Here is a 16,289-nt window from a genome sequence, read left to right as displayed (position 1 = left end):
ATTCTAAGTTGCTTCATATCTTTCTTAGCTGTAGGGATAAATTATATATATGTAAACAAAAATAAAAATAAAGACTGTGAAGTCTTTCTGAATCAGCTATAGAGAACCTATCCACTTCATTGTACACAACGCTATGCTTCTCCATGCCAAACATATTTTCTTTACAAAAACATTTAAAAAACACAGTTGGCTAGAGCAACGTTAAGTGTTCAATAGTAAGAGAATGTTTAAAAATAGTATTTGGTGGATATTTACCATGGTAATAATGAGTAATTGTGAAAATTATCAAAGCAAGATGAAAAATAAATATGGATGTAAGAGAAATGGGCAGAACAAACAGGTATGTATGCTGTGATTGTTATACTATAGAGAAGTACAAGCCAATAAAAAAAATGGAAAGAAATATATAGAAATGATACGTTATTCAGTTATAGTGGTGGTAGTATAAGTCCTTTTCTTTCCTCAATTAAAAAAAATTTCTGAGTATTTTATGGTTTTAAATTCAGATACAATTAAATCTAATTATGTTATTGAATAGTTTGCAGTATTTTAATAGTATAAATTGCCTCTTGTTCAACACTTCTAAGGAAAGTATAAGTCTCGTTCTTTTACAGCTCTATTTTAAAGAGGCTTATACATAATACTATAATAATGATGATGACAACTGACATTCATTGAGAACTTAAAATGTGTCAGGCACTCTCCTAATACTCTCATGTATTAATCATGCATTAATCTCACGACCCTACAAGTTTGGCACTATTATATTCCAATTTTACAGATGAGCAAACTGAGGCCCAGAGTAATTATCTACCCTGCCCAGGTCACACAGCTATCAGTGACTGAGCCAGAACTGAAATCCAGGCAGTCAGGCTCCAGCTGCAGTACCACTAACTACAAGAAAGACTATTTCCTAATTCTTTACAGTTCGAAATATGTAAAGAGAAGGACGAGCACATGACTTAGCCTCTCCAGGTCTGAGTTTCCTTATCTGTAAAATGAGGATAATAATGGAATTTATCTTAAAAATTTATTGTGAGGATTAAATGAGCACAATATATGTCAAGTACTTATAACAATGCTAGACACATAGTAGGGGCTTTCTAAGTACCTGCTATTTATTACTTTTAGTTTTCTGGTAGGCTGGATATTTTTAAAATAAAAGAGCAAATATATATGTAAAAATTACTATATGTTGCAGACAAAATACTTGGTCTTACCTTGCCTAGGAACAACATAAAATCTCCCACTGTGTTGATGGTAGCCACTCGCAAAGCATTCTCCACCAGAATGACAAAGGCATCCTTTGCTGAGGTGCAGAAGTTGGTGCTGTTGATAGCTGTGGCTGTGTATGCATTCTGGACAAAAGCAAAAACAGCATTCTCATCAAAAACTGAACTTCTTTTAAGACATAAACTGAACACAGCTAAAACATGGCTTAAAAATATTTCAGTCAAACATATGGCACCCTTTAATGAGGTGAAGATTGAGACTGAGTACAAGAAAATATAAGACTTAAAACCTCATATGGTAAAAATAACTTTCCATTTGGCTTTATTTCATTCCTTAAAAAACACTGTTATTTATTAAAACATACATAAACCTTTCTAACATCCATTAACTTCTTCCCTGTCTTAGTAAATCAAACATAATTTAATCTTTCCTAGATGTTTCAGGGTCGTGACTGTGAACATCAGCGATGCACTGCAATCATTTCGGTGATGCTTTAGAAGCTGAAGAGGTAGGTGTGGGCAACAGGTTGCTATGCTGTTTTATCTGGAATATCCACTATCTCCTCCTTGGTGGCTTTTTTCCTATGCTCTCACTTCTCACAGCTCCTGTAGTATACAGCTCTTTGATGGCTGGCATTTTATACCCCTCCTCTTCCTGGGAGCAGAACCCTAAATCTTATTTGAGGAAACAGCCTTACCCTATTCCCTGTCTCAGTCCCAGTGAGACTGTCACTACCTGGAGCTCTGGGGATGGGTCTTGATTGACATAAGTCAATTAGCATACTCTACCTACTGGCCACAATGACTGGTTCAGAATTGGAGAATAAACCAATCAGAGTCAACGAAAGCAAAAGCGACGTTCCCTAGGACTTCTGGAAAAAAGAGGCTTTCTTTCTCTTCCATAGGTTCTCTGGAAAGGTGTGAGGGTATGAATGGCTATAGCTGTTTGGCTAACAGAGAAGAGCTGCTGAAGGTCACAGTGTAAAACTGAGGGTAAGGCCAATACCATGAAATCAGAGCAGGGAAAACCAGGTATTTTGCCTTGTTGACAATTGGGACATTGGCAACTTGCCAGATTTCTAACTTTTCAGTTATAGAAGCTAATACATTGTTAAGAATCCTAGCTCTTCCCTGCTCCACTTTCGTCTCCCTCTCCCCTTTTTTCTCTCTCTCCCTTGTTCAGGCCAGATTGAGCTGAGCTCTCTGTTCCTTAAAATACTGAGCTCTAGCTGATACACTTTCATTCAATTATACCTGCTTCTGCTGACCCATGTGCTCTTTGACCTACTAGTCATAGACTGATTTTTTTCCATTCTTTTTTATGTTACATTCTAGAACAGCATTGATGTTTTCTGGGAAACGTGAAAAAGCATTATAACATAAAATATGTTTGAGTCTTAGGAAGGAAAAGTGTATGAACTTCGTGACTAAAACTTTCGGTCCTGAAGAATTTTGGGTTTAGTGTTGACTTAAATTGTCGCTGGGTCCCAAATGTTGGGATTGCTGGGAAGCTGTTGGAGATAAAGGGCTTACTTTACACTGTGCTGTCTATAAAGCTTTAACCACTGAGCCCAGGAGAGATAGTCTACAATTTATGGATCTAATTATAGGCTTGTTAGTTATTAGGAGTCTGTAATGAAGATGAGGTTTGAATTATCAAAAATTTAACTTGCCATTGTATGATTAAATTCATTGATTAAAAATGCAGAACATTTCAGAGCCAAAGAGAGTACTGTACTGAACAGGTCACTATCTATGGTTCTTAAGCTTTTTCCAGTAATGGGGCAGTAGGAAATAAATGATGGTGCACTCTAAGAAATACAGTATGATTTTGGTATATAGAATTCCATCATAAAAATTGGGGAAGTTTATTATCATCAGAATATATTACTATATTATGTTTATAAGTCTTTTTATCTCAAAAACTAAAATACAGAATATTTTGAAGAACTCATACTACGTGTTTCTGTTAGCATCTACCTGTGTCTTGCTCCTTTACATTGCCATCTGCCAGTGCTTCTTATCAGATAAACGATAGCAGGTACCACAGAGTTAACAAACTGCAGTGCTTCAAGCGTTTTTTTTTGTTTTTTTTTTTTTCTACAAAAGCTTCTTTTGAAATACTCTGCCAAGTGCCTCAATGAAGTAAAAATAAACTATGCTTTTGATCTTGTGTAACATTAACCTTGCTGAAAAACGATAAAGAAGAACTGACCCAGCCAGTTCTATTCTCAAAGAACACAGATTGGTTTCCAGTTCTCATCAGTTCCCTAAGTACTCACAAAAACACTCCGTTAACAATTTATTCTAGAGCAGGGGCGGTCAACCTACCACCTGCAGGTCGTATCTGACCTGCCAATTCCTTTTGTAAATAAAGTTTTACTGGCACATAGCTGTGCTCATTGTTTATATATTGTCTATGGCTGCTTTCATGCAACAATGATGGAATTGTGCAGCCGTGAAAGATCCTGTATGGCCCACAAAGCTAAAAATATTATCTCTGGTCCCTTACAGAAAAAGCTTGCTGCCCTCCTGTTCTAGCTAGAGTACTGCCAAGGATTAATATCAACCTCATCTACTTTATGTGGAACCCACCCTTTCATTGGAAATACAAACCACATGTGCTCATTTCAAATTTTAGTAACTTCCTCCACAATCTCCAATCTTTCAGCATCTTTCACTGTAATTCTTCAGTTAAACAATATAATTGATAAAAGTCTTCAGTGATCTGGGATCTGACTCCTTTGAAGAGAAATACCTTATTTCCCACATTCTAAGATCTCATCAAGAGACTAACGAGCCAGTTATTCATAACAAGTTTTCAGGAGAAAATATCTTACCATATTAAATATACATATTGATTATGAGATGCATCCTGATGCTAAACAGTTTCATAATGTCTAGAATCAAGGGAATTGGACAACCCATTTAAATCAACTAGGTACTAGCTTATGTCCACTCCCACCCCCAATAAGGAACGACTCACTCTTAACTACAGTGTTCTACCCTTTCCAGTTCACCATGAATTTCCTTGAGACAGAAGCAAGAGAGGACCCACATATCTCCATTCTCTCTCCTGTGTTATCATCAGACCAGATGATGCGAGAATGCCCAACACTTCTAAACTACACTATAAAAGCTTTTTTATTTCCCTCATTAATTTTTAGAAGCTTCCTTTCATTTGAGAATTATGATTATTCCTCTTTTGCTTCCTTCTTATCACCCTGCCCTGCCCCACTCCATATGCTTTTAGGGCAGAAGTCTATTTGTTTGTAGATAAAGAGGTAGTGATAATTTCTTTTCTCCACCACTCTGAGAAATTTCTGTAAGGGTCGGATGTACTCACAGAAATTTAGTCTTTCTAAATTTGGATCTATGAAATTCCTCTGTATTCAATCCAACTGAAAAAAAGTAGATGGATATTTTGCAAGCTCCTTCACTCACTCCCAAGGTAGGAAGATAAACTGGATACACAAAGGTCAAGATGACCTCTTCAGAAAGAAAAATGTGCTGCAGATCATAGCAGGCCAATGAAAATTCCCTCTCTTTCTATACTTCCTAGTTTACAAGAATTCATGCTTAAGGTCCTTAGGAATTTTGGAGTCCTTTGTGGCTTTCCCTGATAACCGTTCTCTGAGATTTCTTCAGACTTCTTGGTTGAGATTTTTAAAGTCCACCCACCTTCTTCTCAGACAGCCTTCCTTATCTGGAACTAAACTGCCCACAGACAGACATCAGTGATTAACATTTAGCCCACGCTCAACATCTGCTTGGGTAGGACACAAGCTTGAGACTATTCAACCCCCATGAGCAAGATGAAGGATGACCACCATCCAGGAATTTTTTTAAAAGGATACCTGTTAACCCAATTCCTGGTTGTACTTCTGTGTAACAGGATATAGTGAAAAAGTGCTGATCGTGTGAAAGAAATATGTTAGGGCAGAGGGTCACCATGTATGAAACAGGTCTGCATGGCCATCTGTCCCAGAACACAACTTCTTCATTTTTATATTTTCTTTCCTTTCTTTACTGAAGAACCTAGAAATTTTCTTAAAGTTTAAAATATTTACATAATGATTCAATAGGGGCAAGCTAGACAGCAATGCTAAGGGAATAGGGTATGTGCAATTCTGCGTGGATCCTTATAAATTAAATAAAGGAAAAGGTAATTACAATTATTCCTTTCTTATTTGAGGCAAAGGGGAGAAGGGGAATGCTATAGTCTGAATGTTTGTGTCTTCTCAAAGTTCATATGTTGAAACATAGTCAGCAAGGTAATGGTATTAGTAGGTAGAGTCTTTGGGAGGTGATTAGGTCATAATGGTTCTACTCTCATGAATGGGATTAGTGCCCTTATTTTTTTAAAAAAAATACCCCAAAGAGCTGTTTTGTCTCTTCCACCATGTGAGGTCACAGCAAGAAAGTGCTGTCTCTGAACCAGGAAACTGGCCCACACAAGACACTGAATTTGCTGGTGGCTTGATCCTGGATTTCCCAGCCTCTAGAACTATGGGAATAGTTCTCACAAACTGTATAACAACTATGATAAATACATTTCTGTTGTTTAGAAGCCACATAGTGTATGGTATTTTGTTATAGAAGCCTAAACAGGGAACAAAGTCAAGCCCATACTGTAGCCTTCATCCAATTTTGTTCTAAATTCTTAGACCTTTTCAAGGTCATAAAAATTATAAATGTGTTGCAAATCTTAACTTCAATAGATATTTCTTTCTTTCTTTCTTTTTCTTGACAGTCTTGCTCCATTGCCCAGGCTGGAGTGGAATGGCTCAATCTTGGCTCACTGCCACCTCTGGCTCACTGTAACCTCTGCCTCCCGGGTTCAAGGGATTCTCCTGCCTCAGCCTCCCAAGCAGCTGGAATTACAGGCAGGTGCCATCACACCCAGCTAATTTTTGTATTTTTAGTAGAGATGGGGTTTCACCATGTTGGCCAGGCTGGTCTCAAACTCCTGACCTCAAATGATCCATCCACCTTGGCCTCCCAAAGTGTTGGGATTACAGGCGTAAGCCACCACACCTGACCTCAATAGATTTTCTTTAAAAACATCATTGTCTTAGTTTACAGAATGAATCATTATAACTTGAGATGTCTGCATTTTCTATAATAAACCATATTTGTGTTTGTTTATGTCACTCAGAAATGTGTATATATTTACATGTATATGAGTGTGATATAATGGCAGCAGTTCCTGGAAAGAGCTAGGAAAACCTTGTTGAAAACTTCTTCCACCTTTAGGTCTTGTGATGCCAGTCTCAATTTTCTCATCTATAAAACAGATGAGAAAATAATGCTAGCCTTACAGAGTTGTGTTGGCCACATTTCACATGTGGCACTTCCCATGAACCCAGGAGACATGAAGCACTGCAGGTGATCAGTACCCACATTGCAGCACTTTGTATTCCCAAACAGAACTACTAACTATGAGTTCAGAATAACTCTCCCTAAGCGTTTGCTCACATGTTTGATTTACTGCTGTTTTAATGTTCTGCTTAAACCTCGAACATCATGCCTCCAAAATGCTGATCCAAAATGAACAAAACCTGTACAAAAAAGACCAACATCTCAGGTTTGTTAGTACTAAATCACTGACTAATGTTTAGCTTAGGATATGCTGAAAACCTTTGATTTTTTAAACCTTTTATCAGCTATCTTGATATCATATGATTTATTTTCTTCCTCAGTATAACTGCACATCTCCTTTTCAGTATTTTTATAGTTTTATATCACCCTGTTAGTCTTTTTAAAGAGTCCAAATATTCACTAATATAATTAATAATTCATTCAGAAAACACTTAAAGACCACCTATTGTATATTGGGTACTGTGCTAGCTTGTGAGGAGACCAAGAAAAAGAAGATCCTTACCTTAAAGGAGCTAGGAATTTAAGGGTGAAGTTAACAGATAATTTCAATACAGTATTGTTAGCATTTGAACATTAAGATATGACCTAGTAATAGAAGCTCAGCAGAGGGGCTGAGGGGAAGAGGGATGGCTTCTGGGAGGTGACGCTCAGGCAGAATCATTAAGATTCAGTAGAAACTAGTCCAGTGTTGAAAAACTGCAAAACTAAAAGGTACCTAGGGATGGTAGTAGGATTGAGACTAGAGATCTGGGCTTAGCATATCTCTCCAAGGATAAGCTACTTAGTGGTGAGTATAAAAATGCAATTATGATAATCTTTAGTGTATCCATCAACTTTCTGATAAAGACAACTTGGCCTGAAACCAATTTTAAAGAACACAAATTTTCAGGTTCTTATGGCCATCACTAATTATATTAAGAATGAGCTTCCAAACACTTGTACATCCATTGGGAATATTATGATCTATAAGAATGTATTTTGCTAATGGAACATCATACCTACTTTCTCGTATTACCACAGAACCCAATAAAGCAAACTCCAGGCATGCTCAATACCACGGCCCTAGGACTATCAATCTGTGACTATCCTGGAGTGAATGCTAAGTGCAATGCTAGTCTTCAATCACTTAGCAATAAATGGTGAGAAAGTCAATTTTATCTCTGGCCTATTAGATGTGGGCATTAATACATTAGAACTGATTTTCAAGGAATGGAAAAGTAATTTTAAAAAATAAATAAAAGAAGGAAGGAGTGCCCCAAAGAGACTCCTATGTCCTCAGATATAGATAGAGGACTAACCCATTTTCCTAAGGCCTGTTGTCCTATAAATATCAATTCCCAATTCCTCCATTCAACCTTATAAATAGTACTCCCTTTGATAATATTTCCCAGGCCAATATCATAGTGTTTACCAGTTGGGCAAAAAAAAAAAAAAAAAAAAAGGTATCAGCATAGAGAGCTACTTTCAATGATAGTAGCTAGTTGTAAAAAGGATTAAGTGTCACACAGCTTTATGTTGAAATTTTCAAACAACATTTTTAAAAATGAAAGGATACTAATAAGTAGAATAGTCAGATTCTTAGGGAAAATTTTAAAGATGAAAGAATGTGAATTGAGGGATAAGAGATAAATGTTTTTCCTGAAAGATGAATCCTAGTGATGTTTTATCTATCTATTAAAATAAAAACAATAACCTATGTAACAAACCTGTACATGTACCCCCGAACCTAAAATAAAAGTTGAAAAAAATTAAAATAATAATGAGCCTTGGTAAGCACATACATTAATTTAAAAAATAAGACTATGATTGAAATAGACATACTATTAAAAAGACAATTAAAACAAAGATACAATGTACAATACCACAAGAAAAACATCTTTCAATTTAGTTTATTTTATCTTGGGAGAAGAAACAATGAACCTATCTTTGAAAGTAAATATTAGATTTATTTTTTAAATATTTTACCTGATTTAAATAATTTAGGCACTTTTCAAGACACCAAAGGCAACAAATGCAAGATTTCAGCACACATCGGGCACAAGCATTTTCCTAGATGGGAGAAAAATTGAAATAATCAAAAAACCAAAGAATTAAACTGTCATATGGAAGACTTCGAACATTAGAAAAATAAATAAAAAGTTAAAAATCACAATTTATGCTTCAAATCCTCTATACTTGTCCATTACCTCCTTAAAACATAATAACTGGATTATTTTTAATCAGTTGAATATTTATTTCATCTTTATTGCATAAAAGACACAGTGAAGTTTATAACACCTGCAAGGAGCTTACAATCTAGTAGGAGAAAAAAAATACTAAACACAAAAAAGGTTAGAATCAGAATATAGTATAAATACTAAGTGTTATGAGAGTGTAGAACAAAGAGATGCATTGTTTGGGAGATGGAAGGAATCAGGGAAGGTTTCTACAAAGGGGTAGAATTTGAGTTAGACTATGTTGAAATGCATGTTATTCCGACAGTGAAGGATAGGGAAGAAGTTCTAAGGAGAAAGGTATGTGAGTCAATCAACAGAGAGGAAGAGCAGCACAGGATACTTTTAGTAATTAGTGATTGGATGAATTTTGCTGGAGCATACAGAATACATGACTGGGCGACAAGGGAGAAGGGCTGGATTTCACCTTGTAAAGACATTGAAGAAAACACAACTTTGTATTTAACATTATTTGGTACTTTACTACATGCAGAACTGAGGTCTGGAATGTGCTCACAGAAAGTACAGAAATGCATTTTCCCCTTACCTTTCCTTTGAGCTGACTGTGAATATACATAAGGATCATTCGCGGAATTTTGACTAATGTGATAATGAAAGATCCTTTTGCCACTGTACCAAGGTGGTAACGAATAAGGCGATTCACTGATGCCAAAATAGGTGTAAATGGCAAATTCCTTTTATCCCTATTTAAAAAATGACCAAAAAGACAATTAACACAAAGCCTAGATCAGGAGAGAAACACAGGTATAGTTTAGAGTCCAATGCAGTGAAAAAAAAAAATCAGCTCATCATTCTTATTTTAGCTTTATGACAAAATGGCCAAGTGATATATAATGAATATAAATGCCACAGACATGCTATATAAAATTAATGTCAAGCCGGGTGCGGTGGCTCAAGCCTGTAATCCCAGCACTTTGGGAGGCCGAGGTGGGTGGATCACAAGGTCAAGAGACCATACTGGTCAACATGGTGAAACACCGTCTCTACTAACAATACAAAAAATTAGCTGGGCATGGTGGCGCGTGTCTGTAGTCCCAGCTACTCAGGAGGCTGAGGCAGGAGAATTGCCTGAACCCAGGAGGCGGAGGTTGCGGTGAGCCGAGATCGCGCCATTGCACTCCAGCCTGGGCAACAAGAGCGAAACTCCGTCTCAAAAAAAAAAAAAAAATTAATGTCATTGTTCTATGGTAGTTTTGTGGGGTTCTGATGCTCTAATACTTCAAGTTAAATAAAACTGTGCTCTGAAAGCTTTTATTAGTGAATACTTATGGGGTTAATCATAAAATCAGAAAACAGAATTTAAAAAGATGTTCAATATGGACTTGGAATCTCATTATAATAGAAAGCTATGAGGCCTAAAGCTTTTATACTTGGCTCTAAAGTTAGCAAAGGGAACTCACACTTGTTCTGATCTAAAACTAAAAAGACTTGTGCTTTGATTGACTTTTATATAAAGCAAAAGTACATATGGCACGACTATAAGATTTACTTTTCTGCTAAATACAATTTGTGATATCATAATAAATTTTTTGAGACAATTGCAAAAAGTATAAATAAAACAATAATCTCTCATTTGACCACCTCCCAGAATTATCAACTATATACAACACTCTGCTGTATTCATTTCTAATTATTTTGTTAAATAAATGAAACTCCTACAGCCCCAGTCTGATTCCCTTCCCCTCCAGCCTGTGGACACGATCCCTTAGATGAACTTGAGTTTTCTGATAACAACCAATTCTCACCTAGTAAAATAGTATGTTACCACAGCTCCTGCCACTGTCATCTGCTGACACGCTAGAATAAATTCACTGATCCAAATCAGGCCCACCACATGGTACCACCACATGTACTGCAGAGGCCCAGTAATTTTGAACTCCACAAAGCCTTGGTCATTCTGAACAGCACTGCCTAGGAAAATATCAAGCAAGGAAAGAAGAAGCACATAAAGTACAAACCCAGAAATATGGCAGTTAAATAGACAGCAATATAGGGCCCTATCCCTAGCCACAAACCTGATCCTAGTGCTATTTCATAAAGGGACAAAAATAACGATCACTTGAAAAGTTGTGAAATTAAGAATTGTACTACTATGCATTTTGATGTCTTCAAAGGCATTATATAAAGCTTTTACAAGTTGTTCTATTTGATAAAATTATTCTTATATTATCGGTTATTTAGTTTAGGTGTGAATTTTCAAACACCAGTTTTTTTCAAGACCTATTATTTATCCAATCATCATGGTATCTTAGCAAAGTACAGAAATTAATATATTCAATTGCTGAGTGTGTGTACTGAATGGACAGATAAGTTACATAGTTACATACAAGTTTACTATCCTTATGACACTTTTTGCAATTGGTTTCGTTTAAGCTTATCCTTTGATATTGAGTATGGCTATAAGAAAGTCTGTCTAACTATGAACTATATCATCACTTGGAGCTCTAACTAGGGTCAGATCATTTTCAAACTAGAAAATCCCAAGAAAGTAAGTAGATCCCTGGCTATACCTGGGATGTGAGGTGACTCCTGAGTGACATTGCATTCATTGGTTCATCTTAGGGTAAATCCAAATATCTGAATCAGTACAGGCATTTACTTCAAATTCATGACCATTTCAAAATTAGAATGCAATTTCAGGCCTTCCCTGATCTAGACTTACATTGCCAGGATGTTCTAAAAAATCACAAATATGAGCAGGGCACAGTGGCTCACGCCTGTAATCCCAGCACTTTGGGAGACCGAGGTGGACGGATCACATGAGGCCAGGAGTTCAAGAGCAGCCTGGGCAACATGGCGAAACTCCATTTCTACCCAAAATATAAAAATTAGCCAGGCTTGGTGGTACAAGCCTGCAGTCCCAGCTATCTGGGAGGCTGAGGCAGGAAAATTGCTTGAACCTGGGAGGCGGTGATTGCAGTGAGCCAAGACCATACCACTGCACACCAGTCTGGGCAATAGAGAGAGAGACTCTGCTCGTCCCCCCCAAAAAAATCATGACTGTGGAGTAGGTTATTGAAGAGCCATACCACTACAAGTTCTGATAGCCATTGGACCTTCATCAACAAATATCTGAAGAATTACCTCTCTCTGATGTTCTAAAATATTGGAATGCAAACCACGCCTGTCACCAAGAGAAAGGAAGCATATCTTCTTACCGGTGGTGCCAAGAAAAAGAAGTGTCATGATCCAGTACACCCAAAACAAGACAAGAGCAAAGAAAGTCCAAAAGGGTTGGAAGACTAGCAGTGGCAAGTGAATGAAGACCTTGCCAGCTACATGGAACAAGGCGATGGTAAGAGCAACACGTTTGCGCATAACCAACATTATCAGGAATAAGATCACCTGTATAGAGAGAATGGTTTCAGTTATTATTATAAACAGTGAAAACATAACCCTTCATCCTGAAACCTGGAGGCAGCATTCTTTGCATTTCAGTAGTACTTTATTAGTATGTATCTTTCTTGTAATATTTATTGTCAATTGTATATTATGGTTACCAAGTGTCCTTTAAAGCAAAACATAAAAGGATTTCTCAATTTATTAATACATCCTAGAATTTTTCTCCTTTTCCCTTTGCCACTCATTATGAATCAAAACATATTGTCAGTCAGGATGAGAGTCCTAATTTATTTGAACACATACACCACAAAAACGAGGTATTTATTTGTATCTTCCTTATTGGACCAAGAACTCTTTAAGTGTGGGATCTGTGTCAGATTCACCCTTTGCCTCCTCCCACCACCAAGTCCCATCTCCAGCAGCTGGCAAAGCAAATTGTACCTAAAATGAGATTATTTCATTCATATTTTGTTGTAATATCTGTATAACAATAACAAACAAATATCTTTTGGCACCAATGGTTTTATGGTGGCTTTATTTTTTGTTTCTTATGCTCAGTAAAAAGCTTGTGATTGCTCTGAGAAGTAGACTGATTTTTTTTCTTTTTTCAGAAAGAATACAATGATGAACCAAAGATATACATATAAATTATTTAACCTCGTGTGAATTGGTAATTTTATTGCTTAATACCTAAGCAGTGAATCTCACACCCATACACACACACACACACACACACACACACACACAAATATATTTTTTGGAGACTAGGTCTCACTCTATTGGCCAGGCTGTAATGCAGTGACACCATCATGGCTCAAGTGATCCTCCCACCTCTGCCTCCCAAGTAGCTGAGACCAAGGGTATGCACCATCATGCCCAACTGATTTTTATTTTTTGGAGAGACGGGGTCTCACTATCTTGCCCAGGTTGGCCTAGAACTCCTGGGCTCAAGTGATCCTCCCACTTCAGCCTCCCAAAGTGCTGAGATTACAGGCATAAGCCACTGCACCTCATCACACCTATATTTTTCAAATAATGCCATACTGTTAAACAAAAAGTTTGAAAGAAAAATGGGGAAATAATTAGTGAACAAGTAAGTAGAATGATATATTTTTTAATATACTTTTCTACAGTAAAGGGAACATTTTTAAAAAGTGATTATATTATAACAATAAGAAATATGTTCTTGTAAGCAAATGGTAATGTAAATATTCTAGATGAAAATCCTCTCTCAAAAAGCAGATGGTAGAAAAAAATGTTTCATCAAATAGCACATACCCATGAGGCAAGCCTTCAAGAGACTTTTTAGTGTTTCATATACCGTGGGACAGAGATATTATCTACTGGAGATCAGAGTTAGGAATGCAAAAGCTAGAGTTTCCATTTCATTAATGATCTCCTGCAAACAAAAACACAAAACAGAAAGACACACTAAAGCCTATACTCACTGTGAACACTGTGGCTGAAATGGCATAAATGAGGAGGGCCCGAAGGTTGTCTTCAGCTATCTGAAGCTGCTCAGGAATAACAGTTTCTTTGGGAGACCTTCTTTGCTTTGCATACAGCCACCACAGTACACCTGTGCCTCCTGGAGACAAAAAACCCAACTGTCATTGCATGAATTAGCATAAGAAAAATCCTTAATTTTCTTGACCCTACAGATCATTATGGGACTAATGCGGTGGCAATCCCTTTGGCTGGGAAGTACGTAGCTATAACTTTTTGCCAGCATAAAGTAAGTGACCATTACTCTATTATCATCCTTCACAGTAAGCACTTATGAATCCTTCAGTGTATCAAATAAGCTTCCTTCAAATGTTATTATTGACTATGAAGCTAAGAGTGAGCCAGCAGAAACATATACCCCTGAGAGGAATTGATCACAAAGAGAGCCTCAGCATTTAAGTTGAGGAGGCTGAAGGAAGGAAAATAAGCATCACACAAAACATCAATGAAGCTTGAAGAGTGTAAGGATCTTCTCTGTTGTACTCATCACAGACACCTCTGTGCCTAGCTCTGACACAGTCATGAAGTTGATTAAATATCTGTATAATGAATAAATACAAATCAAAAGAATAGTTCCCACCAAAGAGAGAAGGGAGAAACGAAGTGGAAATCTCTGACAGTGGTGGGTGCTAGGGATGGGCATTTTTTAATCTCCAACACTGATTGAGAGATTCAAAGAACTAGACTGAAGAGGGAGATAAATCTACCTCTATATGTGAAAGCTGACTTATGTGCCTACATTCAACCCATTCAGCAAACGTTCTGAATGCTACAGCACCTATTGTTCTAGCCAGAGATGGAACAGTAAACAAATCCAAGTCCTAACTCTTGCTGCTCATGGAACTTATATGATAATAGGGAAACAAAAAAAATAAATAAATGAGAAAACAAGGAAGTATATAGTATATTAAGTCTAAGGAAAAAACAGTCTCATGGTAAGAAGGATAAAGAGTGTTTGGTTTGGGAACTTTTGCAATTTTATATAAGATGGGTAAGCAAGGTCTCACTGGTATTAATAAGATGAAATCTGAGTAACGGAATCAAAGACAGAGCAATCTATAAAACTATCTAAGGAAAAAGTGTTCCAGGCAAAGCCTTCAAAGAGACTGAGGTAGAACAATGCCTAGTATGAGGGTAAGAAGACCATTGCGGCTACAGCAATGAGCAATGCGGAAAGCGGTAGAGATGTGGAGAGGTATCTGGGACCAGACCACAACTGTGAGGCCTTGTAGGTCACAGAAAGGAAACGTATGATTCCAAGTAGAGATATGTGTGTGTGACTGATACGATAAATGTCTGGGAGATAAAAAACTGAACTAAAGTTGATATACATCAACATCTGCACTCAAATTAAGAGTGAATAGGGTCAAAGGGAAATTCCATATCCTAATCGATGGCAAACACTAAGTATAAATTTTCCATCTGTTGAGAGGAGGAAACAAATCAAAACAACCAGAAATTGGTGAAAAACATTTTAGAGCAAGAGAAATGTTTCCATTTTCAAGTCTTGCAGGTACAAGAAAATTGTTTGAAAAAATGTTTAATATATTGAGAAAGTGGAAAAAAATATGTTTTCTACAAACAAATAAATTATAGGAGAAAAGCTTAAGTTAAAAAAAATAGAATGAAATTGTAATTATGATGTCAAGGAGGAAGCTATTCACAATAGCTGGGGTAGACATTATTTATTATTAAACATTTAAATTTGTGTTAGGAACTGTGCTAAGTCCTTTATAGATGTGACCTAATTTAATTAACACAATACTATTAATATGTAGAGTTTTAAAGTTTTGTCTAATTCCGAATGTTAATTAAATTTGCCTATGATCTTTTGAGGGAATCTTTTTCAATTCTGAAATTTTTTATTTCTGCATTTGATTATCATTTCTGTTCCACTGGTTTTTTGTCTCCTAAGGTCATTGTGTATTCTTCTGCTATCATCTTCTAAATTACCATTTTACTTTTTTGTCATTTTCCTTTATCTTCAGGAAGACCTCTTTAAATGTATTTCCAAATAACTGATTTAGTTTTCCTCATTAGCAGTTCTGTACTACTTTATGGAAGAAGGACTAGTAGTTCCTACTAAAACTAGTCCAGGAAAACTTAAATGTAAATATAATTATGAAAGTTTTTAAGGCAAGGATAAATAAGATTTTTAAAAAGATATAGCAAGTCAAAGTAATATTTTAAGTTTAATTAATAACCCGAGTATTTTTAGCAAGGGCAAAAAGTGGGAGGGAGGATAAGAGAGTAGGTATGAAAGGAAGGAAAGTTGATATTAAATTTAAGGGAGGTAGGTGAGAACTGAACATATATTATTTCTGACTCTAACAATCACAGTAGTCTAAAGAATATTTTCTGAAAACAGCTGTAGAAGTGAAAATATAATGTATACCATCAAAGCAAGGGTGAAGATAACCAAATAAAACATAGTTCATGTAGCAAAGGGAGAAAGGAAAACAAGAAAGAATGAATTTTAGGAAAAGACAGAACAGATGAGAACAGTAAGACCAAACATAACAGTGAAGGTTACAAATGTAATGAGGACAAATTCCATTACTAAAAGGTTTCATATTCAGCTGGTAAAATTTAA

General features: G+C 36.4%; 1 protein-coding gene across 4 annotated transcripts in view; it reads right to left on the bottom strand.

Annotated features, from left to right (window-relative positions):
• SLC44A1 (solute carrier family 44 member 1) overlaps positions 1-16,289 on the bottom strand; it is a 183,396-nt gene that overhangs the window by 54,577 nt on the left and 112,530 nt on the right. For all 4 annotated transcript variants that reach the window (XM_032240248.1, XM_032240247.1, XM_032240246.1 and 1 more), the window contains 6 exons: positions 13,639-13,778; positions 12,007-12,193; positions 10,594-10,759; positions 9,375-9,531; positions 8,580-8,663; positions 1,221-1,358 (listed from right to left, as the gene is read on the bottom strand). In XM_032240248.1, coding sequence (XP_032096139.1) covers positions 1,221-1,358; positions 8,580-8,663; positions 9,375-9,531; positions 10,594-10,759; positions 12,007-12,193; positions 13,639-13,778 — 872 coding nt within the window. The remainder of the gene's footprint in view (positions 1-1,220; positions 1,359-8,579; positions 8,664-9,374; positions 9,532-10,593; positions 10,760-12,006; positions 12,194-13,638; positions 13,779-16,289) is intronic.

This window comes from Sapajus apella, unplaced genomic scaffold (assembly GCF_009761245.1).
Source record: "Sapajus apella isolate SASKATOON/1434 unplaced genomic scaffold, GSC_monkey_1.0 scaffold46, whole genome shotgun sequence".
In the NCBI taxonomy this organism is placed as follows: Eukaryota; Metazoa; Chordata; class Mammalia; order Primates; family Cebidae; genus Sapajus; species Sapajus apella.
Note: the sequence above shows the minus strand (reverse complement) of the source record. Positions and strands in the feature narration are given on the sequence as shown.